Here is a 24,248-nt window from a genome sequence, read left to right on the forward strand (position 1 = left end):
AGCCCCCAGCCCATATACCAGCAGTTATAGAAATGGTGGAGCAATATTTGGCTTTCTCCCCTGCTCTAAGCTACTCAACGTCTTTGTATCCTGTAACCAAGTGAATGCTGTTGTAGGCTGGTTATTTCGGGATGCACAAAAATTAACTTATTTTCCTGAACTTTGTTCAGGATCAGTGGTTTGGCAAAGAGATAACTTTGTAGTCTGAAATTCTTTTGTGGGATGTGAAAATTACTAGATTCCCTGCCCCCTTCTGTTAATGATAAAGGACAGGAACTTTTCTGTCCATGGACCAGGGAATGTTAGCTGAAGATTCATGGAGCATGGAAGAAACTCTCACTCCATGAAGTATAAATCTTACCCAGCCCGTAGTAATGAGTTATGAAGGAGATTTCAGCCAGAATTTGAATTAAAGTGTTCTTAACATGCAGGTGATTTCTTTCTGTAAAAGCCTTGGTTTAAGAAAGTATTTCACTGTGCTCTGGTCCTTAAACCTGGATATCGAACTCTGACCCCTCAGGAGCTTAGAACCAGGTTTAGACTCTAACAGCCTGCAGAGCCAGAGCTTTGAAGTGGAATATTCTTAAGGAACCAAATTCTCTGTTGTATGAATGAGCAGCATCCCAGACAACATCAAGTCAACAAAGCTGTGTGTATTTTATGTCTGTGGAGAGCGGCAAGACTGTTAGAAGAGTGACTCTTCAACACTTTCAGAGTTTTGAAAACTGTTAATACATTTCTTTTTTTCCTCCTCTAGTCATCAAAAGAATTGAATAAAAGGTATATGAAGTATGGGTTAAGTGCACTGTAGTGAGTACTAGGCCTAGCATGCTGGATGCTTCATTTAGTGTTTGCAAGCTTTGAAAACACACTGCTAATATTCATAGCTACTTCCATAAATCTTGCAAATAATTAAATTAAGGGAAGAGGTTATATACTTGTTGCTGTAACTGACTGGTTTTGAAGAGTTTTGCACAGGTCCTGTAACACATCAGTTAAACAATTAGCATTTTAAAACGTCACCTGAAGAATAGATCTCTACACAGATGTTTTTAAACAGATGTTCCTTGCAGTTACTATTATACACACATAGACTAAAAAACCTTTTGACCATGCTTTCATCTTTTAGACTTTTCACTTTTTCACATCACTACAGATTTGGACTCACCTGTTTTAAGTCAAAATGTGAGAGTCTGGTCACATACCTGCATGTAGTTTATTGCATAAGAATAAAGCAGGTATAATGGGACAAAGCAATTTTCCAGTGCTTTCTGTATTCTTGGTCTTTACTTATTTACTTACACATTAAACTTAAAATTGATTCTATTTTGTGCATGTGTTTGGTTATTACTTTACTTTGATAATACCTGAGTTGTTAAAAAAGGTTAAGAAGTCTGTATAACAATGCATGTTTTTCTAAAGAAACTGTATTTCATAGTCATTGTGTTTTGTTAAGATTACACATAATTAGCTACTTCAGTGACTGAAAAATAAAGGAGAGAAAGGTAAAATTCAGTTGCCTTGAAAAAAAAAAATCTTTAATTTCCTTAAAGCTGCTTCTGCCTCAGAGTTAAAAATATATTGGGTTTTTTCCCACAATGAATTCAGCAAATATAGGCTGATTAAGTGGAATCTATCTCCCTTCTCATGTTTTTGTTGCTTGCCACAAGCAGTTGCTTTACATTACATCTCTGGAGTCAGCTGCTGTATATTAGCTCTAAGGTTTGTAACCTTTAAAGGCACTGCACTAGTATGTTCAAACCCCCCTGTGCTCTTGAGAGTCTTACTGTGAACTTCAAATCCTCACGTTCTCACGGGTCAAGTGTGTACAGACCTCATGCGCTCTCACTGTGCTCCTGACCCGAAATCGCAGTAGGCTCTAAATGTTCAAAATCAGAGAAACAGCGTCTCCTTGCATGTTGTCCTCAAATTCGTGGGAAATATATAGAGAAGCGTACATTGCATGGTCTTTGCTTCTGGCCTTTGGAAAACTATGTGATGCCACAAGGGATTTATACAGACAGCTATGTGTTTTCTTCCAAATAGGTTACTTTCTGCAATGGACACTACCCTCTCTTTAGAAAAGGTACCCAGTGCTTTTTCACTGTTTGAGCACTATGCGGACAGTCCAGGACAAAGCAACCAGCACTCCTTAAAACGTGTGGCTGGTAAGAATCTCTGAATATTGTCTTTACAAAAGCTAACATTTTGACAATGCTTTGGAAATTTAAGGAAGATAAAAACAGGATCTATTTGAGAAGTATAAATTTGCAAACCATGTAATTAGCAATCAGAGTGGAGTATAAAACGAAGTCTAATTGTGCACAAGTGTTTAGCTTATAGTGGCACACTAAGATGAGCAACAGAGGGAAAAGTACTAAAGTGGGGGATTCTTGCATCGTTTCAGTCTGTACCTCAGGTTAGCAGAAGGTGTCTATCTGTAAATCTCCAAGGGGTAAAGAAGTTGCTGATCCCTTGCAAAGTAGAGGCAATCAAAGGGTCTCCTGAGCTCTCTTCCTCTGAGCAAGGCAGCCCCAGCATCGCTGGTGTGGGGAGGAGAGCTGGAGGCTGGCTGATGGCCAAGGTCCCTCTGCTTGTGCCAAGTGAATGGAGGCACCTGAAACCCCATGGGACGTGAAGGGAAAGTGGTTAACTGTAGCTGGAAACAGCCTCTGCTTCAGAAGGAAGCAGTGAAAATTGCACATGATAAAGGTGTTTATTCATCTCTATCTGGTATTTCATGTCCCGTGAAAAACCTGCTTGTGCAGGATTTCTGCTCTGCCTGTACGGGTTTTCTGCTCTGCTTGTATGTACACCTATAGAAGTTATCTGGATCTGGACAGCTGTCGATGAAGACTTTGTCAGCACTCATTTGTGGATTCATCTTCCTTATAATGGGATCTCACTCCAGTGTTTCTTTCTCAAGAGAAGGGTTGTTTAGGGATCTTGCATCTCACTGTCATGCTTTGTGACCTCCCATTCACCATCACACACACCACCTCCATTGTAGTCACTTTCTGGCTTTTCAAACAAAGCCTCTTTCTCATGTGTTTTGTTCCTGAGCACTGGAACTAGAGCATCAATTTCGCTAAGGTGCTTTTTTTTCCTGGCTGAATTGTCAGGTGCCTAATGAGACATGAGAGAAGTGACGTCTTGCACAGACTCTCTGATGTCTAATAAATGCTGAGTGCACTCAGCAGTGTCACTATGGGGAGATCCTCTCAATCCACACCACTACTTCTATTGCACTTAGAAGAACTAACGTCTTTGAGACCTTAACTTCCTTGGCAGATTTATATGAATTTGCTGCTGCATTCAAAGTTTCTCAGGTGAAGTTGGACAGGCACTTGTGCATGCAGTGTTATCTCAGTGTCATTTTGGGGGGAAGCCAGATAAAAAGATCTTTTTTGTAACCTACTCTCAGTCAGAGTTAACCTAGTGGTGCAAATGTGCTGTATGTCTTGGTTTAGTTCCTAAACTTCCTCTTGCAGTTCCATGGGTGCAACCATTCTTTCCTCCTGGGCTGCTACCTACTGGAAAGATCATCCAGGACAGACCCATTTTGTCGTGCTGTTTTTCCTTTTCCCATAAGTCACTCCGACACGTTTTTCCCTAAACTGCTGAGATCTGCTTTTCAGTTTGGTTTGCATTAGCTGCTGTGTTTGCCGAACACCAATGTCTCCAGACCAGTTTGCTTTGACAAGCTGAAAATGAATGACTGTCCACTAGCAAGTGACCTTCAAAGCCTCTCATCCTTTACACTTTCTTCTCTTTCTCTTTTTAAAATACCTGGTTTTCATTCTTCACTTGCACTACTATGTATTTCACTTGCTGTTGTGATTTTTACTATGGTGAACAGTAGAAAATCTTTTTTTTTTTCAAGCTTCCTGAAGGAAAATACAAGTAAATGCCTACACAAAAGTTTATTTGGAATTGAATGGCTTGAGTACATCATTTATCACATACTGGAGGCAAAATCATTCAGAATTTTTTTAACTGAAGAAATTTGATGAAATAATGTGAATTTGCCACATTTCTCCAATCCACTTTCCTTCAGAAAGTGTTGTCTTTTACTGAACAATTTCACAGAACTTTATTTTCACCACTTCAGAAACTTATTTCCTTCAAAAAGCCCTTCACTTCCAAATTTTCCATATCCACTTATGGACAGACCTTTCCCTCAAATTATTCCTCCTTTCATGTAAGCCACCCTCAATAACAAATGCATAAACATAAAAACCCTTGAAGCATGTCATTGAGCATATCAGAACCCGGGTTCTGCCACAGGAAGAGTGGGAATAAATTAAAAATAGAAAAATTATCATTTCCAAAGCCTGCCATGAGTCCTGCCCTTTTACACCCGAAGGTGAGGACCTTTGCTGATTGTAACAATCTTCCACTAGTCACGGAGGAGTGTAACTGCTCTCCTTCTTCAAGTCCACAAAGCCAAGGAAATGTTATTTCTCATTACATTGGAAAGGGGTAAATATCCATAAAACATTTGGGATTATTCTCCTGGGGGCTGTGGAGATTAAGTAGCATGAAGGAAAAACTTCCTTACCCCACACCACTCCAATGAAAACTGAACTGATGAGAAAATGTCACATTTTTCTGTTGAAAAATATAATTTAGCGAAACTTGTGGTGCAAATGTTTAATTTCTTTAACTAAAATTCATTTTAAAAGGGACCAGCTCTTTGATAACTCATAAATGTTCTGTTCCTGAAGAGAATAGTTCGACTTCTTGCTTTAAAATTGCTTCCTTTCAAAAGTTTGTTTCCTATTATGCAGAAGGAAATTAGAAATCAAATGTTTCTCAATGTTACCGAACTGAATTTTGATCTTTAACTTTTTTTCAGCAGTTTCATTCATTAAGCTAGCTTCTGCTCAGATTTGGCATAATAATAAATCTTGCAGTTGTGGGGTTTCTGTGATCATAAATAGCAGTTTCTAGGCAACTACACAGTAAAAAAAAAAAAAAAAAAAGCTGGTTTCCCCAGCAGTCCGCTGAAAGGAAGTCTTTTCCTAAAGATGATCAATTTTTAAATTGACCAAATCTAGATGCAGTCAAATGACAAAATGTGGATTGTTTTTAGCAATGAGAAGGATAATTTTCTTCAATGGGAAGCAGATGTAATGCTACTGTACTGGTAGCTCTCTGTGTAAATCATAAGGAAACAGGCTGCATCTGCATTTGCCTTGTTCATGCCACAGGGAATCATCATCATTAGTGTGAAGATAGCTGAAAAAAAGCAAAAGCTTTCTGCTGAGATTCTAAGAGAATTCATGCAATATGGAAATTTACTGGGTGAAGAAATAGAACCATATATTTTCGTTCCCTGCAATCACATAACAATGAACATCTTTCAGGGCTTTTTGCTTCTTTCTCTCCCCTCACTCTCTTTTAAAACATAATCATATAGGGAAACAATATCTTATCAGGGATGGATTTGTGCTCATCAGGAGACAAAGTTAATATGAAATTTGAGGACCTTTGGAGGTCTTTGAAGCGCTCTCTGTGAGGGATGCTCCTGGTTGTCCCATGGGCTTCAGGTGCTTTGGCAGAGCTTGGGCTCACTTGCGCACCAAGGATTCTCTGTCCACTGGGTCTGTTGGGAGATGACCATGCCAGGCATGAGCACCTAGCTATGCGCTTGCAGCAGGAGTCCACCTCTCGGCAGGGGAGGACCCAAGGCCACAGGGAGCCTCTTGCTACCCAGTGCTATTAGAGCCTTCCTTTACCTAAAGCACATCCGTGCTGCTGTTCATACCAGTGGATTTGATGCACTGCGTGAATCCCTTCCTGGTGTGGCAGGTCCTTCCCCTGCACACCTTTCTCGGATCAGCTACATACATGCATCTCTGGAGGAGGTTTTCTTCTTCCGCAAGCTCCCTCTCCCCATCAGTAAGCTATCTTGTGCTGTTTGCTACAAACAAGTGCTTTCAGTCTCCACTTTCATGGGCATCCTCTTCATAGACTGTCTTCACCTCTTCTGCCTGTTCTGCAAGGCAAGGTCAGGTAACGGAGAAGGTAGTCACCCAAAGGAGCTTGTGTTAGGCTCCAGGGTCTTCCGGCCTTCCTGAAGTTGTCAGATATCTCTTGGGGTTTCATCAGCACATGTGCCTCAAAGTGGAGTGCAGAGCTGGAGAGCTCTCCGTGTGACTGAAGGGAGCAGGTCTCTTGGGGAAAGGAGACGGATTGCTGGAGCTGTATCACAGAATCACAGAATCACAGAATGTTAGGGGTTGGAAGGGACCTCGAAAGATCATCTAGTCCAACTCCCCTGCCAGAGCAGGACCACCTAGAGTAGGTCACACAGGAACGCGTCCAGGTGGGTTTTGAACGTCTCCAGAGAAGGAGAGTCCACAACCTCTCTGGGCAGCCTGTTCCAGTGCTCTGCCACCCTCACAGTGAAAAAGTCTTTCCTTATGTTAATGTGGAACCGCCTGTGCTCCAGCTTGCACCCGTTGCCCCTTGTCCTATCATTTCCCATCACTGAGAAGAGCCCGGCTCCACCCTCCTGACACTCGCTCTTTAGGTATTTATAAACATTAATGAGGTCACCCCTCAGTCTCCTCTTCTCCAAGCTAAAGAGACCCAGCTCCCTCAACCTTTCATCTAAAGGAGATGTTCCACCCCCTTAACCATCTTTGTGGCTCTGCACTGGACTCTTTCAAGCAGTTCCCTGTCCTTCTTGAACTAAGGGGCCCAGAACTGGACACCATATTACAGATGCGGTCTCACTGAGGCAGAGCAGAGGGGGAGGAGAACCTCTCCTGACCTACTGACCACACCCCTTCTAATACACCCCGGGATGCCATCGGCCTTCTTGGCCACAAGGGCACATCACTGGCTCATGGTCATCCTGCTGTCCACCAGGACCCCCAGATTTCTTTCTGCTACCACAGCCCTGGGAGCCTCCTTGCTGGAGGTCAGAAACAAACAGTCGTGCCGTGATTCATCTGCACGATGGTCCTGGGGAAGGACTCCAAAAGCTGGGCAGGGCATAGGCACACATTTAGGTGCTGGGTTTGGGTGGTCCCAGTACTAGGGCTGGATCTTTTTTTGCCCAAACTGTGAGGGAAAAGGACAGATTCCAATGCCAAGCAATTACTTTTTTCTGTTCCTAGTTTAGGAGGACCTGTTGCTCTAAAACTGCACCAGTATTCCATACTTCATGTACTTGCTGTACTTGTTCTGTGGAAATAAGAAACCTGAATGAAAATAAGCAACTGGGTTGCCTCACAAACCTGTAAGTAATTTGGCTGAAAAGACAGGAGCATGAATAACAACAGGAGACTTTTTTCTCAGTCCCACAGACACCAGCTGTTGTACCTCAAGAACCAAACTCGGCCACCAGCACCTCTATTGCCATCTACTGGGCTGTGAATGACGGGGACGCCATTGACTGCTTCCAGGTCTACTGTATGGAAGAGCCACAAGCCAGCAAAGATTCAGGGGGTGCGTAAGGTCTTGCCTTCACAATGGCAGAAGGACTTTCTGCTCTGATCTGAGGTCAGCAGAAGAGAGGCCAAGCTGCAGGGGAGGGCCCAAGATGCAAAGAGAAGAGGGGTTGTGAAGACATGCGTAGGAATAAGGATAGGTAACTGTAGAAGAGAATCAGGTCCATCTCCTTCCTTTTGTCCCCCAAAATGCAAGATAAATATCATGGTCTGTAAAGTGCAGGGCAGTTGTTTGCAGAGAAGAAGCAACGTCCCTGTTGAGGTGCCTTTTTATGAAGTGGCCTAACCTTCAGAGACAATGTAACCATGCTGCCCTGTGGGTATTCATGGGGTTTATAGACAGAGCTCACAAAGGGGCAGGCTTCATTTGGTTTTCAGGGCCCTGCATGTACTTCAGAAACTAGTCTTAATAAAAAAAATTACAGGAAAAGTATTTCCACATGTAGATGAAGATTTTTTTCAAAATGACATTAAAATATTTCAAACGTCAAATACAAAATTGAGAAAAGAGTATTGAAATACTCATTCATTAAAAAGCTCAGACTGGTCATAAAGTCACTTCAAGCAACTGGGCTCCGCAGAAATCCACATGGGCATGTGAGAGTGTGTGTGTATGTGTGTGCATACTAAAGGATGCTAAGGGCTTTTTATAATAGCTAATTTATAGCTAAGGGCTATAAAGTCCACTACGAGAAATTGTTATGTCATAGAGTGGTGAAACCCGTGTCAATAACTGCTGATTGTACACCCCAAATTTGCAGTCTAGTCCTCAGTAGGAGTGAGGTCTATAATCTGCCCTTGCTATCAATGGGGTTTGACTGCACTCAACTCAAGGGCGTGTCAGAAACTTTCTGTAAAAACTGAGTCAGAGTAAAATATGGAGATCTTGGCTAGTAACATTTTCTGGATTTTTTTTGATTGACTGTTTTTCACACGTTAGTTGAGATGCACAATCGTAGGCCCTACCAGTGCAACACATGAGTGTGGCGTCCCATATGTCTGTGTGTTCCTCCTAGATTTGGTGGAAGAGTACAGAGTGACGGTGAAGGAAAGCCACTGCATTTTGGAGGACCTGGAGCCAGATCACTGCTACAGTGTGTGGGTCATGGCTGTGAATGGCACAGGCTGTAGCTTACCCAGTGAAAAAGCCACTTTTAAAACAGGTGTGTACATATTTGGCATTTGATTATTATAAACTTCAGGTCTTTAGACCAATTCTAGTCCATAGTGTTACTGAAACAGAAGAAACAGCTTCATTTAACTCATCTGACAGATAGCAGGAAAGTCAAAGTCATTTCTCTTTTTGATGAGAGATAATGGCATAGTTGCTGCTGAGAGAAAACTTGGAGGCATTCAGACTTGAAGACACTTCCAGTCCCAGCCTTGTGACTCAGGTGTTGGGGCAGCACATTATGAATTTCTCTTCTGAGTGCGCTGCACTGCTCCAGGGAAGTGCTGGGAAAGCTGTCTGGCTGTTCCCTACTGCTGCTGCTTCTCCTGTGAAAAATGAAGGTGATGGCTGCATTTTTTGTCTCTCTGCCATCCTCCTAAACACATCTACGTCGCATTGATTGAAATTATTAACTTTTCAAGGGAAAACCTGTTTTACCGAGGTTACATGCCACATCGAGCTCAGTTGGACACAAATCTCAGGTGTGGCTGAGAGGCTCTGCTGCTGTTTAAGTGGTATGAATTAAAATGAGTAATTAGACAAGCATTGTTTATGTGCTTAATTTGACTGATTAATTTTTCTGATCTTTAATTTCTTTAACAATTTGTGTTGACAAAACTATGGCTTCTTGAATTACAATCAAGGTGAAGCATCTTGTAACAAAATACAGGAAAGAGTATTTAACAATTTTGTAGTGAAATAACTCTGTACAACACTGAGTGTATTGTTGAAATCACTTGGCAGCAAACACAGCTTCAAGCCTTTTGCTTAATCCACTACATTTCAAATTTGCTGATAATTCTCCTTGATATTCGATTTGCTATTCTTATTTTCAGTAAAGATTATTTTCCAGAGAATTCAAAGTAGAAATTCAGATTTTATGGCCTCAACAGTTTAATTGTCATCATGGTGCTGAATTCCTGCAAAATGGCCAAATATGTTATTACTAGCTAATAAATCATAATTTTAAAAGGTGTTCTCACCCCTCTGAAGCCATTATTTTTAAGAACTGTCTTTGCATTTTGGCATCAGGCTCACCATTATTTTTCCCAAAACAGAAGCCTTCTGAAGAAGTTAATTTCCTTGAGTCTTTGATGCCCTGCTTCGGCCTCTTTCATTAGGAAAACAAGTACATTAGATCAAATACAGTCTCATTAAACACCTTCACTCAAGCTGAGGAGAATTTCCCTCTGGACCACTGTGAGCCCCAGATGGATTTATGGGTACACTGCTGAGCACTGACTGATGCAAAACCACTTCATTCCCTTAACACCAATGGTGGAAAGATGACTGCCTGTAACAGAAATCAGTTCTTCAGTGTAAGCCCAGCTACTTTGATATAAAGCTAGAATGGTTCTTCAAGTAGGCCAACAAATTCAGAAGCAAGAATTTAGAGTCTATTTTTAGTAATTCAGATTAAAATTTGGCACATACAAGAAAATAATTTGTTAGTATATGCTGTTACGGGTTATGCATTAGTAGCGGATCAAAGCTGTGCCTCTTCCCGGTGTTGGAACACCCACAAGGTTCCTCTGTTGGGATTTCACCCATGGAGATGGCAGTGGGCCTGAGGCCTTGTAGGGAACACAGGTGGATGCTGCTGCAGCATCCCCCCAGCACCTCCTGTCTCCTGCTTCTCCACCTCCCAAACTCACAGCTTGTCCTCCCCTCCCCTGGGGAACATACGGTTTCCAAGCAGTATTTACTGTAAGGGAATGGAGCTGAAGGCAGCAAGTATCCCTCTACCCCGCTTCCTCCTTGTCTGTCTGAATCTTATCTCTAGATTAAGGCTCTTTGCAAACCTAAAGACATAGGAGTGAATGCACCTTCTTCTGTTGTTTGAAACCTGTGTCATTCTCACTCTGTATCTGAGGGACAGAGAAAGATCTTACCCTTTTTGGCTCTTTGCCTCTTATAAGATCACTTATATAGCTGCAGTTAATTTGTTAAAAAAATCTCAGAAGCACAGTAACAACTTTTTCTGGTATGCTCACTCCACCTACTCTTTAGACAGATAATTTAAAATAAAATTAAAAACCCCTTAATATCTTGTGACATATTGTTTGCACATACATAGATATGGATATGTGTGTCAGTTGCTGAGTGCAGGTATTAGTGGATTTAGTTATTAATTTTTCAGTCTTTAGGAAGAGATGCATTTAAAAACAGACAATAATCAAATACATCAGAAGAAAAATAAGCTATTATTGCTAAGTGATCTACACAGAGATGTATTACTAGATGAGAATCTATCCCACAGATTCATTGTTCTGCTGAATACCTAGATTAGCTGTTCCTGTAGTAAAACATCAAGTACATCTTTGCCTGAACTGCTAACCTCCTGATTTTCACTAAACCAGAAAATCGATATATACTTGTGGGTGTTTTTCTTTCCTTTTCTACTAAACCCAAATTATTTTTCTTACAAAACATTATGCATCTGGAATGCTTGTTGCAGTTCTATAACATTATCCTGTCATAAAATTGTCTAATTCCTACTTTTGTCTTAGGCCTCCTATTTGGAACCAAATCCCTTTAAAAGCAAAACAACTTTCTATGACCTTTTTTAATTAATAACCTTTCTTTTAAGTATTAGTATTAAGACTGTTCATGTAAGTTTCAATCACGGGTTGTAAGGTTCATTTATGGTACTATTCCCTGGAAGGGGAAAGTGCAAGTGAATACAACTACACCATTTTCAGCCTATGATGTCAGATGTGCAATTTCATACAATAGCTTTTGATTACTTGCATTCAGTGCACTATTTTATATTCCATTTTCTGTCTTGCAGTTGGGCCTGCAGTTCTTAAATGGAGGCTCTAAAAAAGGGAAATTACAGGACCAAATTTTAGCATTGCAAAAACAAACAGGACATAATTAAGCAGAAAGTCAGCATCTCCCTGTCAGTTCTGCAGCAGTATATTTGTTTGTGACGCAGTTCATGCAGGGACTGCTGAGGACAAGATTGAGGTGATGCAGGGAGAGCTATAGGCAGTACTGTCTTGGTCCTCTGCTCCTTGAAAATTGCCGGAAATGAGGAAAATGTGCTTGAGGAAAGGTATAAAAATCTACAGGGACATTCTAAGGATGTGCATAAACGCACAAATATTCACAGTGACTTTCCCAGCATGGGTGTTTTTTCCCATCATGTAGCCCTCTGCCATCGAAACTCAAACAAGCAAAAGGTCACTGCTGGATGGGCAAAACTAACTACCCTGTGGGGTTTTGGGAGGTACCTCTTCCTTTACCTCGTGAGCACCCCCCATCCAGCCCGTGGCATGCTCCTCGCAGTACGGCTAACATGTCCCTGTGTCCCCAGCACCTGCCACCCCCACCATCAAGGCGGAGGACTGCACAGTGTGTTGGGACACGGCCACTGTCCGTTGGCGGGCCAGCTCAGCATCAGTGGAGTCCTTCACGCTGGAGTACTGCCGACAGCACTCGCCAGAAGGAGAGGGTCTCAGGTCAGTGCCATGGTCACAAGTGCTGCTCAGTCATATTAGGCAGGCACCAATGAGCATCCCCCAGACAGCAGGCTGTTACACAAGAGATTATTCTGCCTTCAACCGCGCAAGGAAGAAATCTGCTTCTGCATGCTGAGGAATTTACAGGACAGACACTAATCTATGAGATTAGGTTGGGACATAAATATACTTCCTTTTTATTTTGTTTAACCTGGCAATCCCTTTCATTTGGGGCCAAAACCCTGGAATGTTGTGCTGCCTGTAATCAAACAGAAGTTGCAAGGCTGTGCTGTCTGGGAAAAAAAAAACGCTGCCCTGCATCTGCCACAGCCCCAGGCAGGGCAAAGGAGGGCAGCTGAGCTCCATGGGAAGGAGTGGGATGGAGCAGCCTGGCCCAGTTTGCTCACTGCTTCGTGGTGAACAAGATAGGAGCTGGCTTGGGGCATAGTGAGGATGACACGAGTTTCCCAGTAATACTGGTGACCCATCTGCACTGTCTGGATGTGCAGGCAGATGCCTCCCAAAGCACAGCTGAGCTCAGCATTGCCCGGCTGTGCAGGCATGCCATAGGGGTCAAAGAGCAGCCCAAAGAGCAGCTTTGAAGTTGGGGGTGGTGTGTGCTTATGTCAGACCCTCTCTGATTTCCCTACTCTAAGTCTGTGCTGCATAGAGGAGAGCGTGAGGGGGGACATCGGCACCACTGAGCCATGAAACCATGCACTGTGTTGAAATGCAGAGAGAATTATCTGGTGCTCTCAATGTCCTTGGGGCTCAGGGGTTTTTGTTCATTTGTTTTTTAAAAACAATGACAACAATATTCCAGCAAAATACAGTTGCAAAAGTCCGAGAAGCTTGGGGAGATGGCAGGGTGACTTGCTATATGAGACCCTGTGGAAGAGCCTCAGCCTGGCTGAGTTTGTTTCTTCACCTCCCAGGAAGCCTGATTAAGGTCTTCACCCAGGGACTAGTTCATACGGACTTCATGGAGACGTGGCAGAGAGGGGAGAGCTCCACCCTCTGCAGGCAAAATTAGCTAAGTGGGCTAAAGTGTTCACATGTTTCTAGTAGACAAGTACAACCGTGAAAATTTGTGCACCTTGCTCCCTACAAAAGCAGGCTAAAAATTGGAATAAAAAACTTCCGCTGGGTTGGGAGACTTTTTTTTTCATGTAGTACCAGCATGCTGCATTAATGCAGTCAAGGAGAGGTCTTGCTCTCCTGCCTGTCAGAGGGCAGCCGTGACCTGCTCTGTTTCATATGTATTTCATGAGGCCATCAGGTCCCTGTCAATCTACCAGAGTTGCTTTTGGTCAGGGATAATGTAGCTGCTCCCAAAACCTGTGCTGTGTGTTCGCTTTTGCTGTTAACTGGAATGGATCCATTTTGTTAAAACTGAACCAGAAACCATGACAGCTTCTGTAATCTGTCAGCAAGGTGTCAATAAGACCAAGCAGTTTTGCTTGTGTGCTGATAACTGTGGCAAAAAGCTGCCAGAAATGACCCATTCCCTTTCTCAAGTGACTTTGTACAAAATCTAACATGTTTCTAAATATATAGAGTCTCATTTAACTTTTAGGCCTCCTTGTGGGTAGAAGCTGGCCTTTTTCTTTGACAAGTGTGAAAAATTCCTACAGGACAAAATAATGAATTTTCTCAGAATTGCTGTAGTTAAATTTCTGTATTTATAGAAGGACTCTGACCCTTTTTACAGTGTCAAAGACAATCTCTTACCACTTATTTTCCCTCAAAGAAACACCCTTCTTTCCTTTTCCAAAAGCAACCCCCTGAGACTGACCTGGAACGCTTCTGTAATGGCACAAGATGCTTCAGTGATAGAGAATTTTTTTTAAGATTTCTACTCAATTTTTTGCATAAGGCCAAGGAAAAAAGAGCCCATTGGTAGATGGAGCATACTGCCTATATTGCTCCCATCCAAGGCCCCCAAGGTGCAAGTTAGGATAGAAATCAATTCCTTATGTTGTTGCTACAGTGAGAAGCTGCCTTCTGGAAGTGCCTCTAGGGAGCTTAGCATTCCTATGTTAAGTACCTGTATCAGGTGGAATAAAACTGTGTTTATACATACCTGGCATTTGGGCCTGGAAATGCTGTTGTTTCTCCTGGTTGCTTTTCTTGAAAGCTTGGAGTTTGTCCTTCTCAGGTTTCCTAAGCAACACGCATCTTGAGGACCAGCCAAATATGGAGCCCTCTGCCAGACAGCCTGTACCTCTCATGTTTGCAGCAGCCCTGTAGCCAAGTGATTTCCCAGTCACTGGGTGGAAGTTTAAACGCATTTCCCATCAGCCTTGGAAAGTTCATACAGTTGCTGCTGAGGGCACAGCATGAAAGCAGAGGCTGGGGAAGGACATCCAAAGGAAGCCCTGGAGAAAGTGGCATGGTCCCATCCCACAAGGCTGCTTTCACAGATGTCGTTCTGGGAGCTCATCCAAGGCAAAGGAGACCACCAAGGGAACAAGCAGGGAGAAATGCCCCTGTCAAGCAGCTGGAGACAAGTGGGGAGCCTCTGATCTGGGCCAGAGCCCCCATAGCCTTCAGCACATCACAGAATCACAGCATGGTTGAGGTTGGAAGGCACCCTTGAAGGTCATCTGGTCCAATACCCCTGCTCAAGCAGGGCCACCTAGAGTTGGCCCACGAGGCTTTTGAATATCTCCAAGGAGGTCCTTGGAGCAGTCCTGGAGCAGTCCCAACTTCCCAGGGAGAGAATTCGAAGTACATCTGGAAAGAAATCCTCATTAAAAGTTTCCTTCTAAATAGCATTAAAAATAAAATAAAATAAAATAAAAGTCTTTCCCCTCTGGGTTCTCTCTGCTTGAAAGCTTGCCACCTGAGGGACATGGTTTCATGTAAAACCATCTTAAATCCTCTGCAACAATGAATCCCTGGCCTGCTGCTGTGGTTTTAAAGCTCCTTCCCAGGTTGATTCTTTTTCCAGAATCTTTATGAGGCTTTGAAGTGTTTCTATTGGTTTCCAGAGCTCTGCTATTTTCTTGCCTTTCAGCCTCTTTGTGTTGAGAAGTCAATGGAGCTGTGGGTGGAAGATGGAAAACTGCAAGAAATATAGTCCAGGGATTAGGTGTGTAGGCTGTTCAGATGGAAACCATGTTTCACATCATGAGAAATCTGTAAGACTCGGGGAGGTAGAAATTAGTACAGCATGCAGTGAGTTCATAGAAGTAGAAGTGACTGTCATGCTCTCCACCAATGCAAGACCAGCACTGCTAGCGACCAAGATTTTCTGTCTACTTACAGAGCAGGTCTAATGCTGGAAAAAGGAGAGAAAGCCTCCCTCCTGTTGTGTTGCCCACATGATTTTCCTGCCAGCTCATGAAAGGTGTGGAAAATAGGGAATCTTCCTCCTCTCTGGCTCTGCTGGGCTTGCTATCTCAGATGGCAGCGAGGACACTTCAGGTTGTGCTTTGGTGATCTAACCCCAAAACAGCCAGAGCTGGGACAGAGGAGACAAAAAGAAGCATCTAGCACACCTGGGAGCAAACTCAGAGCTGTTCATTCTTTATTTTTAGATTCAAGACCTTTTTTTCCTCTGACAGTGCACCCCTTCTGTATGCTTCTACATGTGTCTTGAGAAGCTGGCACACTTTCAGCTCTAACTCCACATCAGTGGTATCAGCACAGGTCTGGAGGTGCTGTTTCAGTGGGATCTCGGGGGTGGAAAAACAGTTATGGCACAGAGGGCGTTCTGAATCACTGCAAGGCATATCATTTTCTGGGTTCATGCAGTATTAAAAAATATCTTCTAGATCTGTTTCCTTGAAATAAGTGAGGATGCTGATGAGAGAAACATGGATCAAAACACAGCATCAGATTTCCCTAAAACCAGGGAAATCACAAATTTGACAGACAACTGCTACTATAATGTTCCTTGGCAATTTAAAGGTGAAGAAACCTGTAATTCCTTTCTGTTCTGCTTTGAATAGCATGTACCTAAACTTTGGAGACTGGATTTCGAGATTCAAAGATTCCTCATATAAAGAGAAGGATTAAGAGGAGATACTTAAAATATTTAACTTCAAAGGTTTCTTGAATTTCTATGCACTGAATTTTGTATCGTGATATCAAGACATTGTGTGGACGGTGTAAATACGATAACATTTAGGCCAAAGGCCAGGATGCCTCATGCTTTGATAAATAACATTATTACATTTCAAATGATCTATAAAGTGGGCAGGTGTATTTAAAATAGAAAATAGCTGACATTGGAAATGTTGTAGGTGGATTTCTCTTTCTTTCATGACCACGGTTACATAGGTCAGTACTTATGGTGAGCTTAGGGAAGATCTAGCTGCAATGATTGTTGCAAGAACTCAGAGATGAAACAGGCTTCCCCCAACACAGTGAGGATGCATTTTTCCCTTCCCTTCTCCTGCACATGACCTGTATGCTGTAAGCTAAGCAGTAATCATACCTTCTCCTCATCCTTGCTTTTTTTATCACTGATTTCAAGGTCAGCCTGAAGCATGACGAACTACAGTGATTGCTGGGAAGCTCTCGGTATTCACTTTGCCCCTTCACCCTATCCTCTAGACAGAAGGAGAGGCAATAGCAAGACCCATGTCTTCTTTGCACGCAGCCTGTTGTGAGCTTGGACCAAGCTCAGACTGTTGCAAATGAAATTCCTACTTGTTGGCGTATTCTGTTTCATTAGTTGGCAGCAGTGGGACTGTTTTTTAAGCCTTAATCATTGCTAAAATTGATGGGCTCTTATTCTTAGGCAGCTTAAAGCTGGCTGAAATAGATTACCAAGCAGAGAATGCTATTCAAAAATCTGATCACTGTTTTAGTGACCAGATCTACTTAAAGTCCAGACTTTCCTGTCTGACTATCACAACTGAAAAGAGGTATGCTATTGCTCTCAGATTTATACATGCATCCAAATGCTAATTTGGAGAATTTCAGGTTTGAGAGAGACCCAAGTCTGAACTTTGATGGCTGACCCTATTTTGCAATTGGCTAGACCCAAAATCTTCTCTGCATACCCAGGCACTGCGATCCAGACTCCGGAATATGAATACCCCAGGTCTACTTATTACATCAGAATGTACCTGTCTGTACTGGGATTTAGAAACAATTTTGTGTTTCATCAACTAATCATCAGTTAAACAGCACATAGTGAAAAAGATCTCCCAATTTCTTTGTGAGGATACAGACTTAAACAGCATTTTCCAGAAGACAGAAGGAACCATATGGAGGGCATCACTGTGCTTAAGACATGTTGATCTACATGTTGCCACAAACAGCTTCCAACAAATAGCTTAGCATACCCACTGTCTTGCTTGCAACTATTTGCTTAAAACTTCTTTCTGGTGGTCTGTGTTTCAGATTCACATCAAAGATGTCGGGATGGTGCTTTTAAGGAATAGATTGGATGAGACTTGTCTAGGAAGCATGGATGAATTTCTTCAAAGCTTAGGTGCCCACTTCTTTTCCCCTGCCTCTGCTTCCATCCCAGTTTTCCTTTCTCTCATTGCTTTTATATTTGCCTCCTTGCTCAGCCCCGTCTTGTATTTTTCTTCAAGGCATCTTTCTTCTCTTGTCCCCTATACTCAGACAAGACTTCTTCCTCTTTAAATCAGTTCTAGCATTGATATAACACATTTCCCACAGGTGGCATGGCCCCATGCTGGTCACGCAAGAGCCCCAAACTCTCTGAAATTCTTTCAAATTAAAAAAAAAAAAACCAAACAACCAAACCAAATGAAACAGGTCACAGGAGCACCCAGTAATTTTTCTCAATGCTTTCAGTCACTTTTAATGAGAGCTATCACTACAAAATACCTTTTACAGACTAACAAGTATGATGCACCAGTCTTTCCCCAGCACACCATCCTCCTAGATACAGAGCTCTACGTGGTGTTAGCAGGAAATTGGTGTGTGTAGGGCTGTGGGATTTTACCTTTATGTGATAAATGCAGGAGAGGCAGGCATGTGAAAAATCCTGATGGATGAGCACTGATCATTCTTCAGATTGTACTGCTCTCTGGTGGGACATATGCAGAAAACCAGTCACTACAAATGAATAGCAACGATCTGATCTGACTGCTGACTTGCCTGCCTTACCTCCTCCAGGGTGATTAGTGCTGGAAAAGGTAATTTGTTTAATCGAGCCTTCCACAGAGACGTTACGTGCAGGAGGGAGACCTCAAACCTGAGGTGGAAGAGAGAGTTTCTTGCACGCTTTCCAAAGGCATATCTCCTATTCATTAATTTAAATACTTGCCTTAAAGATTCCTATAAACAGTTCTGGGAGAAAATTATCTACTTTATACTGATAAACAGTCTACCTGCAGGCATACAATGCAGTGGGTATACACTGTCTGTCTCTGCTGTTATCACACGGGGCAAAAACGAGGAAAATCAGGATCCAGCATATGAGAATTTGTTAAGCCAATCTTTCATACTCCTGACAATACAGAAAATAAAACTGGCATCTTTCTAGCCATCCAAAGTACTTTCACTGGCACTTCAAAGTGCCTGTGAAGCAGATTGAGTGGGTGCTGACTCTTGCTTTCCAGCAGTGTGTCAAGACATCAGTGGTTGATAATGTGAGGGCTGGAGCTTTTGAGGCACCACAAAGGGGAGACTTAGTCAAAGCAGGACACTGTGCAAAGGTAGTTCCCCTGCTGCTGCCTCTTGCAAAATCAGCCTGTTAGAGTGCACGGCACCATGAGAGAGACACAGCCATGACTTTGTTGATGAACAGTTTGTGAACAAGGAGTTCATAATAAGAAGTTTATGGTTTCTGTGCTGTCTCAGATAAGGGTATTCATTCTTTTGGATCTGGGGCATGTGCCCAGACAGTACAAGCACAACAAGAGCATTCACTTTTGTGCAACTAAACGAATTAAAAGGGGTTTTTTTTTCTTCAGAACTTGTTCGTTTTGTAAAGCAGACTTTTCACAGAAGACAGACAAGAATTTGATTCTGTGCTGCTTGCATCTTATATGAGGACTTAATTTATTAATTAACATAAAGTAATTATTACACCAAATGACTGCAACAAGTAGGAAGGTGGTACAGGAACAAAGACCTGAAAATTTGTCTGACAAAGTAAGGAGGATTATTCAATTAAAATGCCCAAGTTCCTACATGACCTGTGAAAACAGTGTTCGCCTTTCCGATTAGGAGTTTCTCTATGGTGCCTGCTCTTTCAGTAGTCAACAACACTGTTAGGTGACTTAGCTTTTTGCATAAATTAGTCTTTCCTAGTTTGGATATCTGCATATATTTTCAAATATGAAAAATCTTCAAATTTTGCAGATCTTTTGCTAGTATAAAAAGACCTGAACTGAAAGTATCCCTGGAGCCCAATGTGAACTATTTCTTCTACTTGAGGGCTGTCAACCCATTTGGGACAAGTGAACAAAGTGAAGCAGCTCTCATCTCAACTAGAGGTAAATCATCATTTTCTGATGTCAAAACCGTGGGATGGAGGGGAAAAGCAGTCAAAAATGGCATTATCCTTTGGAAATCATACCTGAACTTCCCTATATGGGGGTGAGAAGGTTATTGAAATAAAAGGGACCATATTTTATTTGCTTGAAAATAACACAATCAGGGACTATTTCACTTTAAGTTTGTATGTTTCTGTCAATGTAAAATTGATGTGAGCTCTGAAACAAAAGCGTTGAATTCTGTCAGAGGTATGAAATGATTAAATATTCTTCAGGGAGCTCAGTTTGCTTGACTTTGGTAGAGCACATTCTGATAAAAGATACCATGACCTTAAAGAAAACCCTCACAATTAAAACCTTATGGACTTTAGGGTTCAGGGATGAGGAAGCATGCAGAGCAGTTTTAAAATGTAATGGATAATTTAAACTTTAAGGTTTCCAGATAAATACTGTTAAATCATGTATGGTTCTTCCAGCCTCAAAATTCAAATTTGCCATTTTGAAAAAAAAACTGACTGAAAATTATTCAACCTTCTTGAACATTGAAGTCTTCTTTATCACCTAGCTACATTTCTGAATATTAAGCTGTTGTCCCAATTGGGCACACCTTGGAAGATTCCTTGCATTTGCACCTAATTTTCTGTCACTCCTATCAGACTGTGCCAGCAGACACAGCTCTGTCCAACTAAGATGTCAGTAATTGTTGCTTAACATTTTCCGACTCATCTCATGTTAACATTGCCAGCCTCTCAGAACTGGTATTTCTTTGTCATGAATTGTACCAGGAACTCGATTTCACCTGCTGAGCGACACAGCCCATCCTGCTTTGCAAATCTCCTCCAATGCAACAGTGATCCGTCTTCCTGAGAAAACCAAATTCACTGGGTGAGTAGCAGCATGACAAGCACGACCACCCTGCAGGGTTCAGGATAGGTCCCTCACTCTTATTTTTGCCTATAGGTAGCTTTCACATGGTGCTAACTAATTTTGTAGAACTGAATCATTTCAGTCATGCAGCCCCTGGACTTTGTGTGATTGACCCCCCTTTCAAGCACTGCAATATCTCAATAAAGCCAGTAGCAGCATTGATGTAAGCGCTGCAAAGAGTTCAGTGTCACACTGAGGAACCACCAGAAAGTCAAACGCAGTGGTACCTACTGGGACTGCTGGGTTTGCCTCGGTTCATGGTTACTGCTTAATCCTTCAGAGCACTTCGGTCTCAAAGCAATTTGTTGCTGCCCTGAGAAGGCCAGATTTGTGGGTTTATTTTTTAATATATTATGGCTAGAAGTAATCCACCTTCCATACTTTGCTCCCCTACTGAGGGCATTATTGTTAATATTTTCCAAAGCACCTGTGGCCTTGGAAACTAGGAAGTGCTCCTGGGATATGTTTAGATTGGTTGTATCAGGCTAGCTCCATCCATTACAAATGTGATTTTTTATTTTACATGCTGATATCAGTCCCATCACAAGCACAGGGCCACTTGTATAAGTTGTGCCATGCTTACACGGCTTCTTAAAAGGTATTGAGGTATTTCTGGTTTAAGCACTTTTTTTACTGCTACAGCTGAATGCACACAAGACGTTTGTCACTGTATCTACTTAAAATAGCCATCCTTTCTAGTCTGAACAGGCCTTCTAAATTTGAGGTCCATTTTTTTTGCCTCTAGAGTCACCTTTTCCACCTTTTGCTAGCTTCATGTAATTTGGGGTAAAGTTGCACAGTTTTTACTCCTTAAGATTAATCCATCTCAGTGCAAAGATGAAATCACTCTCAGTAATAACATTCAAATCTTTGATAAAACCCTGCAGTTAGAAGAACAGAGTGTAGTCCATTAGTAATTTTAAATGCTGCAACATGACTGTAAGAAATATCACAATACAGTTGATCTACTACCACATTCACTTTACTGCATGCCTCTGCCACAAACAGGTTTCCTTCAGTCCTGGGTGAACTGCTGCCTGCTCGGGGACATCATTACTGGGAAATCATTGTCTCTGCCTGCAGAAGCTACAGGATTGGGATTTGCTATGAGGCAGTATCACGGAGCAACATCCTGGGGCTGAGTGATACCTCCTGGTGCATGTGGTGCTGTCCTACACAAACCAGGTAAAGCTGAGTCAGACCAGTTGCTTAGGAAGTTACTTGCCCTTCACATAAATAAAGCTGGCCAGCTTCAGGGATCACGACAGCAGAAAGGATCCGTCTGCTTTCTTTCTGCAAGTCTGAGTGATAAGAAAAGGACAACAACAAAGGAGCTTTAGACCTTGTAAAGCAATTTAAAAAATAAAATTAATCTCAAGCAGACCAGTTTACTGCCCTTTACCCAACCAGTAAATAAAACTTAAAAAAATGATTTGCCACTGCTTTGTCATTCCAGGCTAATATCCTGAAACACTTCACAAAATCCCAGCAAGTGTATTTATCAAGTGTATTTATTTCCATAAATGCAGTCTTTTTAGAATCTATTTCCATCTGCAGGAGATGTCAAGCCTTCATAGGGAATGTCTTCTCCTGCCTTGTCCTTCACAGCAATAGGCACCCACCTGCTGCTGTGGCAGGACTGCAGGACCTGGGGTAGTCTTCAGCAGGCCAGAAGGCTTTTAAGGCATAACCCTGTTAATGGCATAAAGGAACTCTTGATCTAAACAAGTGTGCTTTTCTTAGTGTGAAATCATATAGATGCATGAACATAACTACCTAAACAAAACATCTGAGATGCAAAGGCTTTTGCCAAAGCAGAGCTCACGCTTAAATCCCCACAAAGACATGTAATAAGAGAGATGTAGATGAATATGATTACAGCAAGTCTGCTTTTATCCTGAGAGTCCAAAGACGCCAAGGAAAAAGGCTTATCAGCATGCCAGGCAGGGCTTTGAAGCAATGCCACATTCGGTTTGCTTATGTACTAAGCAAAATGCTGTTGCCACGTGATATGCTGCTGCATGCAGCCACCCATTAATAGGTGGGAATTAAGCCGTAGGTTATTTCTGGTAAATCACTATGAGGAGGCTCAGTGTATTCTGATTTCCATTTTTCTGAAGCTCTCTTTACAGATTTCTTCACACCGGTGTGATGAGTGATGTCCATGTGACAGAACACCCAGCCAGGATCGGCATCCTGTTGGATTACAGTGGCGGACGACTGTTGTTCTTCAATGCAGAGAGAGGACTGGTGCTGTTCGCCATCAGGCACAAATTCACAGATGCTGCTCACCCGACCTTTGCCCTGGAGAAGACTGGAGCACTTATCCTGTGCACAGGCATGGAGCTGCCGGAGTTCGTGAAGCACAGCTAATCCCCTGCTTCACAATCTCAGGAAAACTGACAATTACAGCATCAGGGGACAGGGAGGGGAAGGAGGGCGTCAGTGAGGGATGTCTAGTCTTCATCGATGAATGCCACACACAGAGCTCTCCCTCACATCATCAGATACTGTAGTTAGTGCTCAGCCACATAATCACCCTGAGCCTGGAGAGAAAATCGACTCCTTCAGATAGAGCATGCACCTAGCGACATACGCAGAAGTAATTTTGAGGGGAAAAAAGTTTTGTTAGATATGAACATTAAGAGGGGGGGAATGTACTTTCCTTGTAAAGATAATGACAGTGCTAGCTGTCTTTTTAAAGTTGATGATGAGCCTGTGTATAAAATAAATGCATCTCTCACTGCAATACATGAAAGCCATCATTTCTTCATTTGCCAGGACAATCAGATCCTGATTCCAAGATGATACGTTTAGAAAATGTGCGAAAATTTCAACAGCTGAAACATTCTGCAGGTTAATATATCTTGTGTTACTGTTTGCCAACTCTTTTCTTTAAATGCACAAACTGAGAAAACTTGGAAACTTAGAGATCTGCACATTTCCAAAATAAGTGAGTCCCAGATCAGTCTTCATATCAGTCATGTAAAGTTTGAGTATGCAACACCTACCTACCCATCTCGCAGCAGACTAACAGACAGATACCTGACTTTTTCAGTAAATATCTGTGCCTGTAAATAGGTACTCACGAAATACATGTATAAGGAAACTTGATAGTAGTGGTAAAAGTCTTCCCTATGTTTTTCATCCTCAATTTGTTAGCTAGGTGGTTTCAAAGATGAAGGGAAGGTTGCTACCTGAGACCTTAGAGAAGAGTCAAAATGTCAGCAAATTTCTTGCAGATCACCGCTTTTCCATCACTGCTTTTTACTTTTGCACTTACCAGTTTGATGCTACTAATTTCGGGCTTGTGGACATTTTCCTGCATTTGTTCTGCTCCCTCCTGACCATCAAAACAGGCAGGCTAAAAATGGCTGGTGCCAGCAAAGGAATAGAATGCTGATTTTCCCCCTTGGCTTTTTCAAACCATTTCCAAGAACTTCACACATTGGTGTACAGCTGTTTTCCCACCTGCCCCAAGAGCTGAATGCATGAATGCCCGTAGTGCTGAACTCCAGTGAATGCTGGGGGACATTAATCTTAAAGCAGGCAGGCAATGCTTTTCGTGCTGTGTCTGCTCTGGAGATTTCTGCCACAGGGGACTACGCTGCCAGACTCGTTTCTGAGCTCAGCTGAAGAGCTGTACTCCTGGAAGTAAAGCAGATTCCAGGAGTCTAACTGAGAAGGTTTGCTTCTGAAGAGAGGACTTAAATGAGTTACAGGGAGGCTTCTGCTTTATATGCTCAGAGGAGATGCCTGCTGCTGCTGCTGTTTTATTTATGATTTAACACCA

General features: G+C 42.3%; 1 protein-coding gene across 2 annotated transcripts in view; it reads left to right on the forward strand.

Moving 5' to 3' along the window:
• CMYA5 (cardiomyopathy associated 5) overlaps nucleotides 1-22,828 on the forward strand; it is a 46,426-nt gene extending 23,598 nt beyond the window's left edge. For both annotated transcript variants that reach the window (XM_086479976.1, XM_086479975.1), the window contains exons 7-15: nucleotides 758-780; nucleotides 2,047-2,168; nucleotides 7,312-7,461; nucleotides 8,480-8,626; nucleotides 11,954-12,098; nucleotides 19,395-19,528; nucleotides 20,314-20,413; nucleotides 21,464-21,640; nucleotides 22,576-22,828. In XM_086479976.1, coding sequence (XP_086336102.1) covers nucleotides 758-780; nucleotides 2,047-2,168; nucleotides 7,312-7,461; nucleotides 8,480-8,626; nucleotides 11,954-12,098; nucleotides 19,395-19,528; nucleotides 20,314-20,413; nucleotides 21,464-21,640; nucleotides 22,576-22,828 — 1,251 coding nt within the window. The remainder of the gene's footprint in view (nucleotides 1-757; nucleotides 781-2,046; nucleotides 2,169-7,311; nucleotides 7,462-8,479; nucleotides 8,627-11,953; nucleotides 12,099-19,394; nucleotides 19,529-20,313; nucleotides 20,414-21,463; nucleotides 21,641-22,575) is intronic.
• Nucleotides 22,829-24,248: the final 1,420 nt, after the last annotated feature.

This window comes from Leptosomus discolor, chromosome Z, assembly GCF_034619465.1.
Source record: "Leptosomus discolor isolate bLepDis1 chromosome Z, bLepDis1.hap2, whole genome shotgun sequence".
Lineage (NCBI taxonomy): Eukaryota > Metazoa > Chordata > Aves > Leptosomiformes > Leptosomidae > Leptosomus > Leptosomus discolor.